Below are 18,145 nucleotides of genomic sequence, written 5' to 3' on the forward strand. Positions count from 1 at the left end.
ATGTCTTTAGGCTCCTGAAAATAGCAGGTGATTTCTCTATTTCTGTTAGCTCAGCAAAATAAAAAAAAAAAAATGGAGAATTCTCAGAGATCCGACTCCCTACAAACTCCACAGGTCAGGTCCCTGTAAGTCCCAGGCCAGGGCCAACCAATCACATTCAACAGAAGTTCTTTAAAGTCCAAAGGAGGGAATCCACCCGGGAAGAGAAAGGGCGGAGAAGGGGCGTGCCTTCTAGCCAATCAGAATCCACTTCAGAACTTAGCCTCACTTGCAAAGTTCTGCCGGCCAATGGTGGGGGGCGGGGAGAGAGGCGGGGCTCCCTCTGCATGACAGCTGTGTCGACCAATGGGCGTGCGGCCCGCGGCCTATAAGAGTCAGCTTGGGCCCAGGACACCTTGGCTCTCTGTTAGTCTTCGCGGTCGTCGGAGGTGGACCTTGGCTTTGCCTCGCCGTCGCTGCCGCCGGGTCCCTGCATCCGCGCCCCCAGCCTTGGCCCGGGCCCAGCCGCTCTCCCAGCCCTCCCCGCTTTCACCACCCCCGGGTTTCTGCCTTCGGGGCCCCGGGCGAATAATGCCGTCTGAGAGTGGAGCTGAGAACCTGGACCGGGCGGCAGCGCAGGCGGGGACGGCTGCAGCCTCGGCAGTGGCCATGGCTGGGGCGGCCGGCGGCGGCCCCGACCCGGAGGACTCCTCGGCCTCCCCGGGACGGCACCAGAGTCGGCTGGGCTGGCCACAGGTGCAGCGGCTGGACGCGCTCCTGAGCGAGCCGATCCCCATTCACGGGCGCGGCAACTTCCCCACGCTGAGTGTGCAGCCCCGGCAGATCGTGCAGGTGAGAGGGTACCAGGGTGGGGGCTCCGCTGCAGGGCATCTGGAGCCTGTTCGGATTGCCCGGCGGCTAGGGAAACTGAGGAAAGGAAGTCTGGGGGAAGCCATCATTCCCCTGGGGACCACTCACTAAGGCCCCAGGCTGGGAGAGGAATGGGGATTGGGGACCAGCCCCGCCTGCAAAGCAAGAGCAGAAGATACTGGGGCAGCTTCTGATGGGGAATGTGTGCTTGGGTTCAAAATAGCTTTCTCCGGCATCCCTGGACCTCCTGCCCCTGTCCTCTCTTGGGGTTCTACGGCACTCTGTTCTAGTAGTCCCACAGCCCTTGACTAGGTGAAAAAGCTCAGGAATCCCAGGCGAGACTCCCTGCCTCCCATAGGTTGTGGCCGCGCCTGAGAGCCCCACCCCTGAAGGCACGTTAAGTGTCCATTTTAGGTGTCCCTCTTCCTCAAGACTGGAAATGAAGGCTGGTCCAGGGTTCACGCTCCCTCCTGAAGAATAGGTTTTGGTAGCTTGCCTCCTCCTCCTTCAAACCCCAGCTCTTCCCTTTACCTGGCTCTGCATCCCCCCAGATTGCTAAGTGTTTTGAAATACCAGAAGATGGTCCTTCTTGTCCCCATTATAGCTGAGATCTCAGTGTGGTAAGTAGTGAGCTACCCAAGGCTACCCAATAAGGTGGAAATCAAATTCAGGGAATCTTGGACCTTCTCAGGAGCAGGTGCTACAAATTTGGGACTCTTACTCCTCTGGCTCCCATGCTCAACATCTAGGTCTTAGGGGAGACCCTAAATAGTAGAAACCAGAAAAATCTAGTGATAGTTCCTGGATGTTACTGCAATGGGTGGATTTCACACACAAGCCAGGTGAAGCTGACCTTCAGCTACTATAGCCTCCAGCAGAGGGGGAGGGTGCCCGCTGGGGGATTGCCTGCCCTTCTGAGGAACTAGGAATGAGCAGGAGGGGCCAGGGTGGATTCTCCAGGGCTGACTCACCCTAAGTCCCCAGGAGACTGGCTGAGGCATTCCTGACTGCCCGTTGTCATTTGGATTATTAACCAATTTAGGGTTTTCTGATTGTTTTTTTTTTGCTGTTTTTGTTTTGGTTTGTTTGAGATAGGGTCTACCTGTATTTTGTCTGGGCTAGTCTCAAACTCTAGGCTCAAGTGATCCTCCTGTCCCCAGCCTCCTGAGTAGCTGGGATTACAAGTGTGTGCCACTGTGCCAGCTTTTTCTCCCTAGGACATACGGTGACCCCAGGCACAAAGAGAAGGAAAGGTGGTGCCCAGTGTGATAGTTCCCTTCTGCAGGGACAAACATCCAAACTGATACTTCCAACACAGAGATGACTGGGTGCTAGCCTCTTTGACTTCTTGTCATGTGGGGGAGACTAAATCAGCTGGAGCCAACTTCATTGTATGAAGGCACTGTATCCTCCTAGTCTAAGGACAGAGTCATCCCAGAACAGGGAGCTGGCAGAAGACTTCAGGACTGGACTGAGGTTGGACATCTGGGTTCCCTGTTGAGTCCCTCTGCTGGCCTTAGTGACTCCATCTGTTCAATGGACATGGATTTGACCACTCAGCAATATCCTTTCTGGTTCTCCTTTCTGGTATCCAGACTCCAAAGGGAACAGGTACCTTCAGCTGCTGTCCAGCCACTTCCACAGGGAAGAAAATCTGTCTGCTGGTGGGAACCCACAGCTGACACCTTTAAAAGCTGTTGAGATGTAGCCAGGCCGTGGTGGCACACACCTTTAATCCCAGCACTTGGGAGGCAGAGGCAGGCAGATCTCTGTGAGTTCAAGGCCAGCTGGGGCTACAGGGAGACCCTGTCTCAAAAAAAAAACAAAAACAAAACTGTTGAGATGCATAGGGGTAGGGGAAGGAGGAGCCGGGTTGGGGCTTCTCACCAGTGCTGAGACTTCTTGTGGCTCAGGAAATGAAACCCATCTGCCTCTGCTTCCAACAGTTTTTTGCCTAGAGTAGCAATCTGAGTAGCTAGAAATAACATCCTTGCTTGTGCCTGGCTAAACGGACCCACCCTTTTATAAGAGCACCCTTGTCTGTAGCTCTGGAGACCAGGTTCTGGTTAAGCTCAGCCACTTACTGACTTTGTGACCTTGGATAATTCATTTGCTTTCTCTGGGCCCAGAGAATTGAACTAAACAGTCTGCTCTTTCTAGCTGCAGCCAGAGGGCCTGCATTCAGTGTCTCTCTCACAAGTTTTGCAAGCCTGCAGTCTTCCTGAGGTCTCAGCAGAAGCCTGGACAGAGCAGTTTTGGGGACTGAGCACCTTGGCACAGGAGCGAGGAGGCTAGTCACTACCCCCCTCTGTGGCTGGAAAGTCTGTTTGGTGAATCTGCAAGCTGCCCTGCAGTCCTTGGGTGTGGCAGTATCTAGAGACTGCCTGTCAAACTGGCTGTAGTCATACCTGGGAAAGAGACAACAGCTACTAGCTAGCTGACACAGCTGGCACCATGGCCCTGACGCAGGGGATTTAATGAGGGGATTGCTACCTACTCACCAGTCCAGATGCCATGCCCTGGGGTGGGCACCAGCTGCAGAGCAGGAGCTGGCACTGAGTACAGCCTAGTCAGCTCACCTGGGACGTCAGGGAGGAGGATGGTCTGCTCTGTACTTTTCTCCTTAGCTACCTGGGCATAGCTGCCAGCATACATGATGGATGTTCCATAGGCTAGCTGCAGCAACTGGCCCTGTCTGATGAAAGGTTTCCCCAACTCCCACCCCCAACTACTCTGGGCCTCAGTGATCTGAGGGTCACCCTCAATTTGAAAACACAAAAAATTTTAAAAATATTTATTAATTTTTGTATGTATGAATGTTTGCCTGCATGTATGTATGTGTGCCATGTGTGTGCCTGGTGCCCAAGGAGACCAGAAGAGGGTGTCTGATACTCTGGAACTGGAGTTACAAATGGTTGTAAGCTAACATGTGGGTGCTGGGAACCAAATCCATGTCCTCTATAAGAGCAGCAAGTGCTCTTAACCACTGAGCTATCACTCCAGCCCCTGAAAAAACTTTCTTTGATAGGTGTGGAGGTATACACCTGCAGTCCCAGTATTTGGGAAATAAAGGCAAGAGGACTGGAAGTTCAAGGTCATCCTCAGCTACTTTGAGGCCAACCTGGGTTACACAAGAACCTGTCTCCAAAAACAATAACACTTTTTTTTTTTTTTTTTTTTTGGTCTTTTTTGGTCTTTCTTGAGACAAGGCCTCCTTGTAGCCCCAGCTGCCCTGGAACTCACTATGTAGACCAGGCTGGCCTTGAACTCAGAGATCCTCCTGCTTCTGCCTCCCAAGTGCTGGGATTAAAGGCGTGTACCACCACACCTGGCTATAACATACATTTCTGAGTGGGGAGATTGGTTTAATTTTACGACAAGATCTTGCTGTATAGCCCAGGTTGGTTTCCAACTCTCAGCCTTTCAAGTGCTAGAACTATAGACATGTGCCACCATGCCCAGCTGCATTTATTTATTTATTTTGGTTTTTGGAGACAGGGTCTTCCTGTAGCCACAGCTGGCCTGGAACTCCCTATATAGCTCAGGCTGGCCTTTGAGATCTGCCTGCCTCTGCCTCCTGAGTGCTGGGATTAAAGGCATGCAACACTGCACCCTACTTCAGCTGAATTTGTGAAAGGGCAGGAGGCTTAGAACAGTTTCCAATCTGCTGCTTCTGAACCCTCAGCCTGAACTAGGTGTGTGGCAAGTGATTTGAGCATGCATGAGGCCCTGGGTTCAGCCACCAGCACCAAAACAAAAAGGCAGACTTTAGATTCAGAGATATCTGGGTTTGAAGGCACCTCTGTGTGACCATAAGCAGGTGACTTCATTCTTCTGTCCCCCATAGATTCTTGTTTGGTTAATTGGTTAGTTTGGTTTGATTTAGGTGCTGGGGATAAAACTCACAATTAGCATGTGCTGTATAACTGAGCAACACCCCAGCCTCCCTTGGATTCTGGTGAAGTCCAGTGTCTGGCACCCACTAAGTACCTAACCATGCTACTCCTCCCCTTTCTACCCCTATGGCCAGTTGTTCCTCCCCCTCCCCCATTACCATGACAACTCCTCCAGGAAGTCTTCCTTGAGGGAGCCACCCCCCTCAGATTGCCCCACTGAAGCTTGCCTCCTCAGCATTTAGGAGCATTCTCTGCAGTAATTCCCTGGCAGGCCTGCCCCAGAGCCAGGTGCTGACTTGGCAGCCAGGCGGGCTGCAGAGTCACTAAGGGAAGGAATGCTGCCTGGTCACTTTCAGGACCTCCTGTGAAGTACTTGGGGTTGCTGAGAAACCAAACTGTCCATATTCACCCCAAGCTTCACCCGGTGCCAGTGCCACGGCCCAGGGAGATGCTTCCAGCAAAAGGACCACATTCCAGAAGACTTCAAGGTTTCCCTGTCTGCTTCCATGTCAGTCCTGGGGGTCCTGGCAGGGTCCTACATGTCTTCCCACTTGGCTTGAGAGGCTTCCTGAGGTTTTTGGGGTGGGGTGGAATTGAGGAACAAACCCAAGGCTTAGGCGTGCTAGGCAAACCTTCAACCCCTGAGCTACATCCCCACCTTACTTTGACCTATGCCCCCTCCAGAGTAGACAGGATCAGCCTTTAACTCCCAACCCTGATATTTCTTTGTAATTTTTTCCCCTCAATGTTGGGCATTGAATCTAGGGCTTCAAGCACACTAAGCCAATATTCTACCACTGAGCTACATCCCCAGTCCTCCTTTAAAAAATTTTTTTTGAGGCAGAGTCTCTCTGTCTGGCTTAGAACTCATGATGTAAATCAGGCTGGCCTCAATCTCACAGAGATCCCGAGTTCTGGGACTAAAGGTGTGTGTGTATCACTACATCTGGCCTTTTCTTTTTTCTGGTCTCTTGTAGCCCAGGATGGCCTCAAACTCACTTTGTAGCCAAGACCTTGAATTCCTGATCTTCCTACCTCCACTTTCCAAATGCTGGAATTACACGTGTAATTCCACTATTAAAAAAAGACTACTCTCAGCCGGGTGTGGTGGCGCATGCTTTTAATCCCAGGCAGAGGCAGGTGGATCTCTGAGTTCAAGGCCAGCCTGGTCTACATAGTGAGTTCCAGGACAGCTGGGGCTACAAGACTATTCTCACTTTTTTTTCTTCCATATTTATTTAAACAGGGTCCCAATAAGATTTCCAGGCTGGCCTTGAATTTGTGGTCCTTCTGCCTCAGTCTTCTATTAGCTGGGATGACAGGCCTGCTCTGCCACACTCCCAGCTCAGCCCTGCCATTCCAAGTGTTTATGTTTAGAATTTTAGTTTTCATCTGAAAAGTTAGTACCTCACTGGTTCCTTGTGAGGGCAAAACAAGATCCATGTGTCATAGTCAAAAGAAAGAACACACATGGACTTGAGAATCTAACCAACCTAGGTTCAGGTCTTAGCCTGACTACTCTATGACCTTGTCAATGTTTCTTTACCTCTCCGAACCCAAGTCTTCCATCTGTTCGTGGGAATAGAAATACTCCCAACAGAATTATCATGAAGGTTAATATATTAACCTGCATGAAGTTCAGCTAACCAGCTCGCCTGAGCAGTTAGGACACTCCCTGGCGTGGTACTAAGTGTTAAAAAGGTCAGGTAGGATAGTGATAAGACATAGACTCTTGGCTTAATTCCCAGCTCTGTGTTCACTAGCCGTGAGTTTGGGCAGTGCTTAAGTGATTTCCCAGCTGTGAAGCAGGAGTAATATAGTATCTTTCCTTGTCAGGTTATTGTGAAGATTAAGTGAGGTTATATTTTAATGTATAAAGTGCCATGTAAAGTCTATTACTTGCCTTTGCTATTTTTATTGCCTTTCTGAGTCATCCCTTCAACTGGGCCCTTCTCCAAATTGGCAAATTGAGGCACAGAGACACAGAAGCTGGTAAGAGGTCCACAGTGATGGACGGTACTTTGATGATTAGTCCTGGAAATCCTTGGTGTGGACTCAGGCAAATGACACCCTCCTCTCCTACTCTCCCCCTCCACAGGTGGTCCGCAGTAGCCTGGAGGAACAGGGATTGCATGTACACAGTGTGCGACTCCATGGCTCTGCCGCCAGCCATGTGCTGCACCCTGAGAGTGGTCTAGGCTACAAGGACCTGGACCTGGTGTTCCAGATGGACCTCCAGAGTGAAGCATCCTTCCAGCTGACCAAGGCAGTGGTGCTGGCCTGCCTGCTAGACTTCCTGCCAGCGGGAGTGAGCCGGGCCAAGATCACGCCACTGACACTTAAAGAGGCTTATGTGCAGAAGCTGGTGAAAGTGTGCACAGACCTGGACCGCTGGAGCCTCATCTCGCTGTCTAACAAGAGTGGTAAGAACGTGGAACTCAAGTTTGTGGACTCCGTGAGGCGTCAGTTCGAGTTCAGTGTTGACTCCTTTCAGATCATCCTGGACTCCCTGCTGCTCTTTGGCCAGTGCTCATCCACACCCATGTCTGAGGCCTTCCACCCGACCGTGACAGGGGAGAGCCTGTATGGGGACTTTGCTGAGGCCATGGAGCACCTGCAGCACCGTGTCATCGCCACGCGCAGCCCTGAGGAGATTCGTGGGGGTGGCCTCCTCAAGTACTGCCACCTCTTGGTGCGAGGCTTCCGGCCAAGGCCCAGCACTGACGTTCGTGCTCTGCAACGATACATGTGCTCCCGCTTCTTCATTGACTTTCCAGATCTAGTGGAGCAGAGGCGCACTCTGGAGCGCTACCTGGAAGCCCACTTCGGTGGGCCCGATGCAGCCCGCCGGTATGCCTGCCTCGTGACACTGCACCAGGTGGTCAACGAGAGCACAGTGTGTCTCATGAGCCATGAGCGCCGCCAGACGCTGGACCTCATCACTATGTTGGCCCTCCAGGCACTGGCGGAACAGGGCCCTGCTGCCACTGCTGCCCTGGCCTGGCACCGGCTAGGTTCCAATGGAGTCGTGCCTACCACTGTCAATTACTACGTGACCCCCATGCAGCCTCTGTTGCCCCGGGCTCACTCCTATCCCACCTGGCTGCCTTGCAACTGACTTGGTTTCTGGCCAGAAGGGAATGGGCCTCCTGGGGTGTGGTGGGGTCACCATGTTTGTGTGGAGCGTATGACCAGAGACAGGCCTCCTGTGCCAGCTGGCCCAGCACTGTAGGGTTGGGCCTTTGATTGAACAGACCAGACTTTCCTGTGTGATGCCCCTGTGGGCTTAAAGCCAAGCCAGGGTTCTTAACAGGAGGACCTTTTGGTCATTGCACCACACTTTTGGACTTGCATGATTGTGGGGCGCAGAGGCTACTTGTCTGGAAAAGACAAAGCCAGCTGGAGTGGGAGCCTCAATGGCAACACCTTGGGTTGATTTCCATGGTCCAGAGGGTGTCAATCCAAAGGGACCCAGCAGCCCCCACGCTGGCTAAAATATGGTATGATGGGACAAGCCTGTTCACGTGGGGTCAGTCTGAATCACAAACAACCTGGCAGTCCAACCTTGATAATCACTGGGAGGAGGGAAACTGAGGCATGAAGCAGATCCCTGGGTTTGCAGAGGGATAGGATAGTCCAATCTCCTGAAACCTGTACTCCGAGCTCTAAAGCCTTCCTGAGGGGCTGAGGTGTACAGTGGACAGGTTCCAAACAGCGAGAGCAGGGTGTAACCTATGCACCTTCCCCTTCCCTCGCTGGGAGGAGCCCTGCAGCCTGGGCACTTGTGTGGAGGGTGCTGGCTGAGTCCTGCCGACTAGCTTGGGTATAGGACTTACACATGGGGGAGGGAGGCCATACCCCCACTTCCTTTTCCATTCCTCTGGGTTTGTTGATATTTTTTTGCACCCTTACTGCCCACCAATAAAAATTGTCTACATTGAGCATAATTGCTTGCTTTGTCCTGAAGGGGGAAGGGCCTCTGGTCAGTAGTAGGGCTGACACTGCCTCCCCACACAGTCTGACTTGTATTGTGGGAGGGGCCAGGGGGTGGGGTGGCACTTGAGGTCTGGGTGAGACTATGGAATATGCCCCTCCTCATCTACACTAGCCCCAGCTTGACAATTGAACTGGGACCTGTGTCTGCACTTTGCTTTGGCAACTCTAGAACTCTCATTAAAGAGGAAATGTATCAGTATTTCTACTGGAGGCTTGGCCTCCAGTGAGGTCTGCCCACCCCATCTCCCCAAGAAGCAAGCGGGGTGACTCTGAACTGCAAAGGCAGGTGAAACTAGGGTACTTTCAAGGTCCCACAGAGATCAGGTAGGGCCTCCCTATTAAGTGGAGGTGGCCCTCTGGAAGGGGCAGGGTTTGAACCCACCAGGAGCCAGGCCAAGTGGTCCAAGAATGTCAACTGCCAGCTCTGCGTGTTCCCTCAGGGCATCAGCTGCTCATTCTTGGACAATGCTATTTATCCTGCCTCTTTGATCCAAGAATTGCAAAACCCTTAATATATCCAGCCTCATTAGACTCCTCTGAAGTGGTAACTTTGATGGTTCTAGCCAAAGTAGGAAAAAACAAAAGGGCAGAGGCGGCCTCAGGTCATCAGAGTGAGTCCTCACCTGCTCTGTGGGTTTGGCTAGGGGCCTCAATCTCTTCTGCTCATGGCTCTAAATGGCTGGAAGGGCAAAAAATATAGCCTCCTATCCCAGCTTGGCCACCTAAGATCCAAAGCAAGACAAGTCCTGTATCCTGGATTTGGCCATGTGAGTTGGGGAATGAAGGGATATAGTGTAAATGCAGCAGACTCAGCTTATTAGGGTGGGGGTTCCCCTGGGTGTGCTTGGTTCAGGGCATGAAAAACCAGAAGCCCTGGTATGCTTGTGTACATACGGTACGAGTTTACCCTATGCCTGTTAAACTATTGTGTGTTGGGACTACATCCCTATCCTTGTGACAATTATACGCTAATGAGGTAGACAAACGATGTGATCCTAGGTCAGTGATACATTAAAAACATATAACAGGGGCTGGAGAGATGGCTTAGCAGTTAAGAACACTAGTTGTTCTTGCAGAAGACCCAGGTTCGAATCCCAGCACCCACATGGCAGCTAACAACTGTCCATAACTCCAGTCCCAGGGGATCCAACAGCCTCTTCTGACCTCCACGGGCATTGCATGACACAGGTGCACTTACCTACATGCAGGCAATACACACACATTAAATAACAATAATAAAAAAAATTTTAAAAAGAGTCACATAAAGCAGAATACATATATATATATATTTATATATATAAAATCTCAAAGGAAGCGAACAGACGCACTGGTGTTTGCAGACTTAAGATGATGCATTTCATTGAAAGATGACATTGAATGGGAAGGGAGCCATGTGGATGTCTGGAGAAAGCGTTCAGGGCTGAGGAAACTTGTCTATGAACGTGTATGTGCTCTGGCAGGCACAGCTGACGGAGGGCACATGTGCCTGAGGGTGTCTGGCTGGTCCAGTGTGGGCGTAGGTACCTGCTGAAGCCGGTACACACACATGCATAGATGTGAGGAAATGACAGGAACTCACAGCATCAGCTCCTGTCTGGCGCACTTTACTCCAGTCCTGACGCCATGCTCTGGCGTTCCCAAACATCACTCTGTGTAATAACTCCAGATGAGGAGAGAGTGTTTTCTATTTTACAGACAAAACTGAGGCCAAAGTGGTTAAGGAGCTTCACCAGACCAGAGACATTGCTGTTTCCTGGCATCCTACTCCTGCGATGTGATTTCATGCAGGTGACGGTGACAGTCTGTGTCGTGTGCATGTATGTGGCAAGGCACGTGATATGTTCTGTATGACTGGCACAGTGTAATTGTGTGCCAAGATGTACATTTTCTCATGTATCTGTGTCAACCGTCATGGCTTGGGGGTGACTGTCTGGGGCCTGTTGTGGCAACAGCACACCTGTGGGTGTGTTTGGGTGTGGCACATTGTTTCCAAGTGTGAGAAAAACCGACTCAGTGCCTGACATTGTTCCTGTGAACAATCCCTATAGCCACCTAAGTTGCTAGGATATGTAGAAAATTAATCAGAAGACAGTGGAGGGAAGACAGCCCTGTCCTTCCCCTTTGTACTCAACCCATCTACCCCTTCCTACAAGCCCATAATTCTGTAAGTCAGAAGGCCAAAGCAGCAGCTCTGTGGATCTGGGAGAGTACCACCAGGTACATGGGAGGCCAGCCCCTCCAGATCCACTCTCCAGCCCTGTGCCCTGGGGAGGCTGACATCTGTGGGTAGCATCAATGGCTCCCTTGTTCCTTGGCTTCATACTGTGTTTGACAATGATTGGGCCCCAGCAGTTGACTGAAAGGAGAGGGTGTTTATTCTCCTCTTCCCTCCCAGGTTGTCATGGCTGACTACGCATCTCAACTGAAGCAGCCCTTTGACCCCTGTCTCCTTTCCAGGTCCAGGAGTGCTAAGGCTTCCCACTCTTTAGAATTGGTCTTTCTCTGGAACCCAGGGCTTTGCACATGCTAGGCAAACACTCTATCACTGAAGTTATATCCCCAGTTCTTTCTTTGGAGACAAGGACTCCTTATATAGCCCAGGCTAGCCTTAAATTTCTCATCCTACCTCAGCTTTCTGGGTACTGGGATTACAGCCATGTGCCACCGTACCTGGTTCCTCTTTGTTGGGTTCTTGGGCATGGCCCACATCTTTGGAAATAGTCCCCCCACTAAAAAAAATTTATTTTAGGTGCCTGTGTTTTGCCTGCAAATATGGAAGTGGCAATGTGCATGCAATACCGAAGAAGCCAGAAGAGGGTGTTGGGTCCTCCAGAACTGGAGTTACAGATGGTAGTCAACCTCCATGTAGGTGCTGGGAACTATACTATACACAGGTTCTCTACAAGAGCAGCTAATGCTCTTAACCACTGAGCCATCATGTTTCCAATCCCTATTTAAAACTCTTCTGTTTGAGTATGTCTGTTTCCTGCAGGGACCCCAGTGAACAGGTTAGGAGCATACAGCCACCCACAACTCCCACACCACAGGCTATTGTGATTAACCGCCACAGTATCCCAACTTCCCTGGGTGTCAGTCTCACACAAGGCATTCCTAACCCTGAGTTCTTCATCACACCCTTGTTAACAGAGACTTCATGGGGGAGCATCAGCTCTGAGCCAAGTCAAGGAAAAAAATCAGTCTGCAAGCCAGTCACTAGGCTTAGATTGCCAAACTAAACAGAAGCTGCTCCAGGAACTCTCAGCTCAAAGGCGGCAAGGACACTGACAAAGTAAACCTCAAAACCACATCTCAGCCTCACATTGAGATTTATTCTTCCTGAATGTATACATCTGGGGATTGACTAGATACAGAACCACCCTGCAGAATCCTACAAGCTCTGGGCTGTGTGTGAGTAAATGTACCTCCTTCCCTATCAGGATACTTGAAGAAATGAATTTCCTATGTGCATTTAACTTTGAAGTTTTATGTTGTCATTACCTCTTCCAGAGAAAGAGGTGTGTCCCCCTAGAGGCAGTATCTGATTGTCTATGAGGAGCCACAGGCACTTCCTCACAAGGGGAGGACAAGGAGTGGGTGAGGGAAACTGAGGCATTTCTAGACCAACGTTTTCCCTCAAGCAGGCCTCCTAGAGCTGTTAGGCATGAAGTGATGATGGGGACTCCAGCTGTGCTGTGATTTAAGAGGGAGGATTCTATCTTTAAAAGACAGCCTTTCATGGTCACACACACTGGAAATGTTCGCTATACTTTCAGCTAATCTGATTGCATCTTGGGGCCCCATGGTAACATCTCCAGTTGCACAATGTAAGCAAAGTCAAGTGCAGCATATGTAAAGAAATTCATAGTAAAGCAAGTTCCCGGGACCCAGCCCCTAGCCACTGTGAGGGCTCCTGAGAGGAGGGTGCTGAGTCAATTCTGGAAGTCTTCCTGGTGGTGTCCAGGAAGGAGTGGAACGCAGAAGTCCAGATCCATAGAGAAGAGGCTCTGAGGAGCTGAAAGAACAATTCCAAGAGTTTTAATGACCTCTTTCCACAGTGCCCTGCCCCCACCCAAGCCCTTCCACATCTGCCTCCAGAAGAACCATGAGGAGGCAGCGCAGTAGGCTATGCTATAGAAAGGGGCTCCTGGGAGAAGCAGAGGTTCCCTTGGGCTTTGTCCTTGGCTGGGATCCCCACTGGTCTGAGCAGCTGGAATGGAATGTTCCTGGGATAAAGAGCCTGCCCCTCCTCCTCCACTCCCCAGGGCAGGTCCAAGGATTCCTGATATGGTGATGCTCTGGAGAAACCAAGGCCCACCCTGTTCCTCTGATGAGAGACTGTCCTGGAAACCTGTCTGGCCTAGGCAGAGTGGCTCCATCATTCAAAGATCCCCACTATGTGAGGCACTCAGTGGGACTTCTCATTTAAGACTCAGAAGTTAGGTCCTCCCTAGTGTACCCTGACCCTGCCCCCCGCCCCAATTGATTCAGAAAAGGGAAGCCATTGCCCATGGCCCCTCACCCAAGAAGATTCAGACTAAGACTGAATCTCAGGTCTGCTTAGCTCTGCTTGGATCCCCTTCTGCCTCCCATGGCACATGCCATCTTCCTCTCCTGCCAGCCAGGAGTTTAGTGCTAAGGACAATAAATCCTTAGCACCAAACATTCCAGCCCAAGTCTGCAGGGAGGGGAAGCAGCCATCTGAGGCAAGCCTCAGCCCTGCATGGAGCCCTAAGCATCTTTGGCCCACCCTTGCCATAGGCCAAGTGTGGTGAGTCAACCTGACTCACCCCCAGAACCCAGACAACCCAGCTAGGGTGTACCCAGACCTGGGGTGGGAGGCTGCTGGACCCACTTTGCCACCACTCCAGCATCTCATACATCCTTTTCCAGAATCAAAGACACAGCCTTAAAAGAACCCAAAGGCCAGGCGTGGTGGCGCACACCTTTAATCCCAGCACTAGGGAGGCAGAGGCAGGCGGATCTCTGTGAGTTCAAGGCCAGCCTGGTTTACATAGTGAGTTCCAGGATAGCTGGAGCTACAAGGAGACCCTGTCTCACACACACACAAAAAGAGAACCCAGAAATCCCCCAAAGGGAGCTGTCATTAGCTCACTGAATGAAGTGCCACAGAGCCTCAAGTTTAAGGCTTACAGTTCCCACAGGATCCAGACTCCTCTGTGGAAATGGGGATAAATAACCCTTACTTTGCAGAGTGTTTGGGAGTATGTGAACAGACAGTGGGTGTCAAGTGCTTGGCACAATGCCTGGAGTGGTGAAGGAAGTGGTTCCCTTATTATTCTGGTACCAAGGGCTCCCGTCCCTCATCACTTCTGGCCTGGGTGTGGTCAGGGAATAATGGGGGAAGAAATAGGATGGGAACTTCCCAGCTTTCCCAAATACTTCCTCCCCCGCCTCGAGTCTGTGGGGCCCAGAGACACCAGGGAAGGTGAGTGGTTCTCCATGGATCAGGTTGTCAGCTCAGGACACTGCCCTTTGCAGGTCTGGAACACCTCAGCCTGATGCATCCATCATTCAGCCTAATCCTTGGGAGGCCACCTTGGTTGCTAGGTGGTAGCAGGACCGGGTGCTCATATCAGTGTAACAAATCTGAATAGAGAAATGCCTATGGGCTTTTATTCAGATGGTGACGATCAAAGGGGGCAGACTCTTTCGAGGAAATCTTACCTATTTGATTTTCTCTTTGAGGTCTGGGGTCACCACCTCTGCATCCCTCCTACAGTTGGGCCCCCAGGGAGCCAGTGATGAATGCAGACTCAGGAAGGCATCACTGGAACCACACTCTAACTCTAAGGCCTGGGGACCCGACACCATTGCTTTTTTTGCAGACCCTTATAGCTCAAAGTCCTAGGAACCACTCCAGAAGGGGATGGCTGGGGGCAGGGCCACCAGGAATAGAACAGGGAGGCTCCAGGCCCTGTCCCCAAGCCTCTTGAAGCAGCCCCACACTGCTCTCTGCTGGTGCTGTCTATATACTGCTAGGAGCAGACAAGGGAAAAGGCTTGCCTAGGTGAGCAGTGCAACCAGCCAGAAGAAAGGCCCCTGATCCCCTCATTTCTCTTTACTGAGAGCCCAATCCACTGGTGAACCTAAGTGTCCTTGATATACAGATTCCCAGGACCCCTGAAACCAGCCCAGTCTGCAGACTTGGGGCTTGTTCAGCCCACCATGATGGTACAGGCCTTTAATTCCAGCACTAGGGAGGTAGAGGCAGACAGATCTCTATGAGTTCAAGACCAGCCCAGCTGGGGATACAGGGAGACCCTATCTCAAAAAAAAAAAAAAAAAAAAAGTATTCAGAAGTCACATGAGGAGGAAAAAGAATGTTTTCAGAAGGTGGGGATGTCGCTTAGTGGTAGAATGCTTATGAGTGTGCAAGGGCCTGGGTTTGAGCTAACACTGAAAAACAAGGGGGTGGAGAGTTTGGAAGGACTTTTTGGTCTGGGGATGTAGTTCAGTTGGTAGAGTGTTTGCTGAGCATGGGTTCAATCCCAGCTCTACATAAACAGGGCATGATAATATATGGAACCTCCATCACTTAGGAGATGGAGACAGGAAGATCAGAATTTCAAGGTTGGGACTAGAGAAATGGCTCAGTAGATAAAGGTGCTTGCTGCCAAGTCTGACCACCTGAGTTCAATCCCCTGGACCCACTTGGTGGAAGGAAAGGACAGATTCCTGCAAATTGTCCTCTGACCTCTACACAGCACTGTGGCACATTGCATGCCCACACACATACGTGTGTATACACACACACATACACACACACACACAAATAAGTAATGAATGTTAAAAAAAAATTCAAGGTCATCCCCAGCTACCTACATATATTTTAAGTCCATCCTCGGCTACTTGAGACCATGTCTCAAAACATAAAAAAATAAATATAGGCTGGGTATGGTGGCACACGAGCTTGGGAGTCCCAGCACTCGGGAGGCAGAAGCAGGCAGATCTGTGAGTTCTAGGCCAGCCTGGTCTACATAAGTTCCAGGCTAGCTGGGGCTACAGGGAGACGCTGTCTCAAAAAAGACCAAAATAATAAATAAATACATAAATAAATATAAAAACATAATCCCAGCCTCCAGATGGACTCCTTGGATGGTGACAGTCAGGGAAGGCAGCCTGGAAGAGAGCTGAGAGGCAAGCCCTTACAAGCCCTTACAACACTCTCTGATTCAAGTTTCCTCCTGAAACACCTTATTTGATGAGTGAGGAGAAAATGGAGTTAAATTTGTGAACTCTACACATGAGGGCCAGGTAGGGTGGGAAGGTGACTTTAGTGGGCTGAGGAGAAGCACTAACCATGACCTGAGGTACAAGTCACTGAGCTGTGTGCCCTGGCCCAGGCCTTTGTTTGGAAGCAATGTGATATCTAACAGGGGACAGAATGGTCAGAGATGCCTGTGACACCAGGACCAGTATCTCCATGTACCCTCCCCATACACCTTTCTCCAGTAAGTGCCATCTCTATCGCTCTCCATATACCCCCCACCTCCAAATCAGGGCAAGCTGATTACCACCAGTAAATCCCAGAGAAAGGCAAAACTGTGATGACAGAAAGCACTTTATGCCATTAGCTAAAAGCTTCTCCAGACCAAGCGCCCCATCCCCTGCAACCCAGAAACCAAGCAGTCCTGGCTGCCGCCCAGTGCTGCAGCATGAGCTCCTGCCATGTCACCTCCAGGAAGTCCTGTATTCTTTGGACCTCTGAATTCCAAATAACCCGAGAGGCTTCAATAGATCCTCCCTATCTGAGGAGGCCAGAACATGTCGGGGCCCCCGCGACCCCTGGTTCCATGACTTTCTTAGAAACTCTGAGATCTCCTGGGCCTCCCTTCCCCAGCTAAGAAGGCTTCAAGAAGGCCTTCTGAGAAACCAGACATTAAGTTTGCTACCTGTGGAGAGGAAGGCCTGATGGGGATAGTGGGTTGAAGACCCCTGCCTATCACAGTATATCCAACACAATTCTTGTGACTGGGGCATTATCATGCCCCCTCTTCATTCCATTCTCAAGCCTGGCAAGAGGACAAGAATATTCAGAGAGGAAGATGACTGAGGAAACTGGCCCAGAAATGGCACAGTGCTGTTCTAGGTCACACAGTAGACAGGATTCAGAGGCCAGTTCTCCCGAGCTAGAATACAATGGAAAGGGTACACACAGCCTATGACATGGTTCTCTCTCACACTGGCATGTGACCTTGAGAATCTCATCTCCATTCTGTAAAATGAGGACTTTAAATTAGCTGCTGCAAGGAGACAGCACCTGTTTCTAAGTGTGATTGAAAAGGGTAAATTATCTTACCATGACTTACAGAAGAGGAAGAGAACCCTGAACCCTGTATTAACTTATCCACAGTCCTCCTGGGAGGTGGTGATACACACTTCACCATCAGATGTGAGCAGCAAAGCTGTGGCCAGGCCACTCACACCTGAATGAGGACAGATTTGAATGGAGGCCTGAAGGGCATCTAAGTCAGAAAGAAGCAGAGGACTTTGCTAGCCTGGCCCTTTAAGGCCCCCCTTTCTGGAAGCTCATGCCTTGCCTGCCTCCTTGGGACTGTTAATGAGTGTCACCAGTCTCCATCCCTGGCAGAGTCATTTTAAAGATGGGAGGGAGGCACTAGGTAAGCAGGTGACAAACAGCCCATTCAGGTTACTTCCGTCAGGCTACAAACAGAAGTAACCAACTTATCAGAAAAACTGGATGAGTGTGAGAAAAGCTGTGGATCCTGTCTCCACAAAGGGGAAGAGAAGAATTCAGTCATAGCATGGTGCCAGCCCTCACTCCATCCAGGGACCTCATTATTCTTCCCTCCCTGAAGGATGGAGCTGGGCGGTGCTAGAAAACAGCGGTCAGGAGCCCCAAGAGATCCAGGAGAGACTTTGCAAGCAGGCTCCCCTGGTGAAAGTTTGCCACTAAATCCCTCCTGAAGCCCAGCACCCTCCAAAAGGGCACTTGGCCTGGCACGAACCCTAGGTGGTCTTCGAGAAACGGCCACGGAATTATTAGGGACCCATGTCAGAAACCCCGGGGAAGGGAGATCCCCGGCCCTACACCCCTTCCCACACGCACACACTGTACCCCAGAGAGCACCAGCCAGCCACCAGCACCGCACCTCAGTCTCCTTCACCGGGCCCCTGGTCCCCCGACAGTCTCCTCCTGCCGTCTGTCCGTCTGCCCTCCTCGTGGGTGACGCCGTCCTTCTAGCAATCACTTGCCATCCAAGGGTCTGCACCTGAGCGATGGCCTGACGCGGGCGGCCAGGGGTCCGGGGCGCAAGGTTCAGCGCTGCGGGGAAGCGGGGCCGCGGGGCGGGCTGCGGCGGAAGGGCGAGTCCGGCTCGGGGCCGTGTCCGCGCCGCAGCCGCCCGGCGCCCCAGGGCACG

At 51.3% G+C, this 18,145-nt stretch overlaps 2 protein-coding genes across 2 annotated transcripts in view; one reads left to right on the forward strand and one right to left on the reverse strand.

The window, feature by feature from the left end:
- The first annotated feature begins 424 nt into the window (after nucleotides 1-424).
- Nucleotides 425-8,692, forward strand: Tent5b (terminal nucleotidyltransferase 5B). Its single transcript, XM_008836780.3, has 2 exons — nucleotides 425-831; nucleotides 6,844-8,692. Exons 1-2 carry the CDS (start codon nucleotides 571-573, stop codon nucleotides 7,861-7,863), a joined length of 1,281 nt encoding a protein of 426 aa, XP_008835002.1. The 5' UTR covers nucleotides 425-570; the 3' UTR covers nucleotides 7,864-8,692.
- A 9,187-nt stretch (nucleotides 8,693-17,879) lies between these two features.
- Nucleotides 17,880-18,145, reverse strand: part of Trnp1 (TMF1 regulated nuclear protein 1) — a 1,395-nt gene continuing 1,129 nt past the window's right edge. The window contains exon 2 of the mRNA XM_029565218.1: nucleotides 17,880-18,140. Within this exon, the coding sequence (XP_029421078.1) occupies nucleotides 18,043-18,140 (98 nt within the window). The 3' untranslated portion in view covers nucleotides 17,880-18,042. The remainder of the gene's footprint in view (nucleotides 18,141-18,145) is intronic.

Source organism: Nannospalax galili, unplaced genomic scaffold (genome assembly GCF_000622305.1).
Source record: "Nannospalax galili isolate Female #2095 unplaced genomic scaffold, S.galili_v1.0 scaffold1798, whole genome shotgun sequence".
Taxonomy (NCBI): Eukaryota; Metazoa; Chordata; class Mammalia; order Rodentia; family Spalacidae; genus Nannospalax; species Nannospalax galili.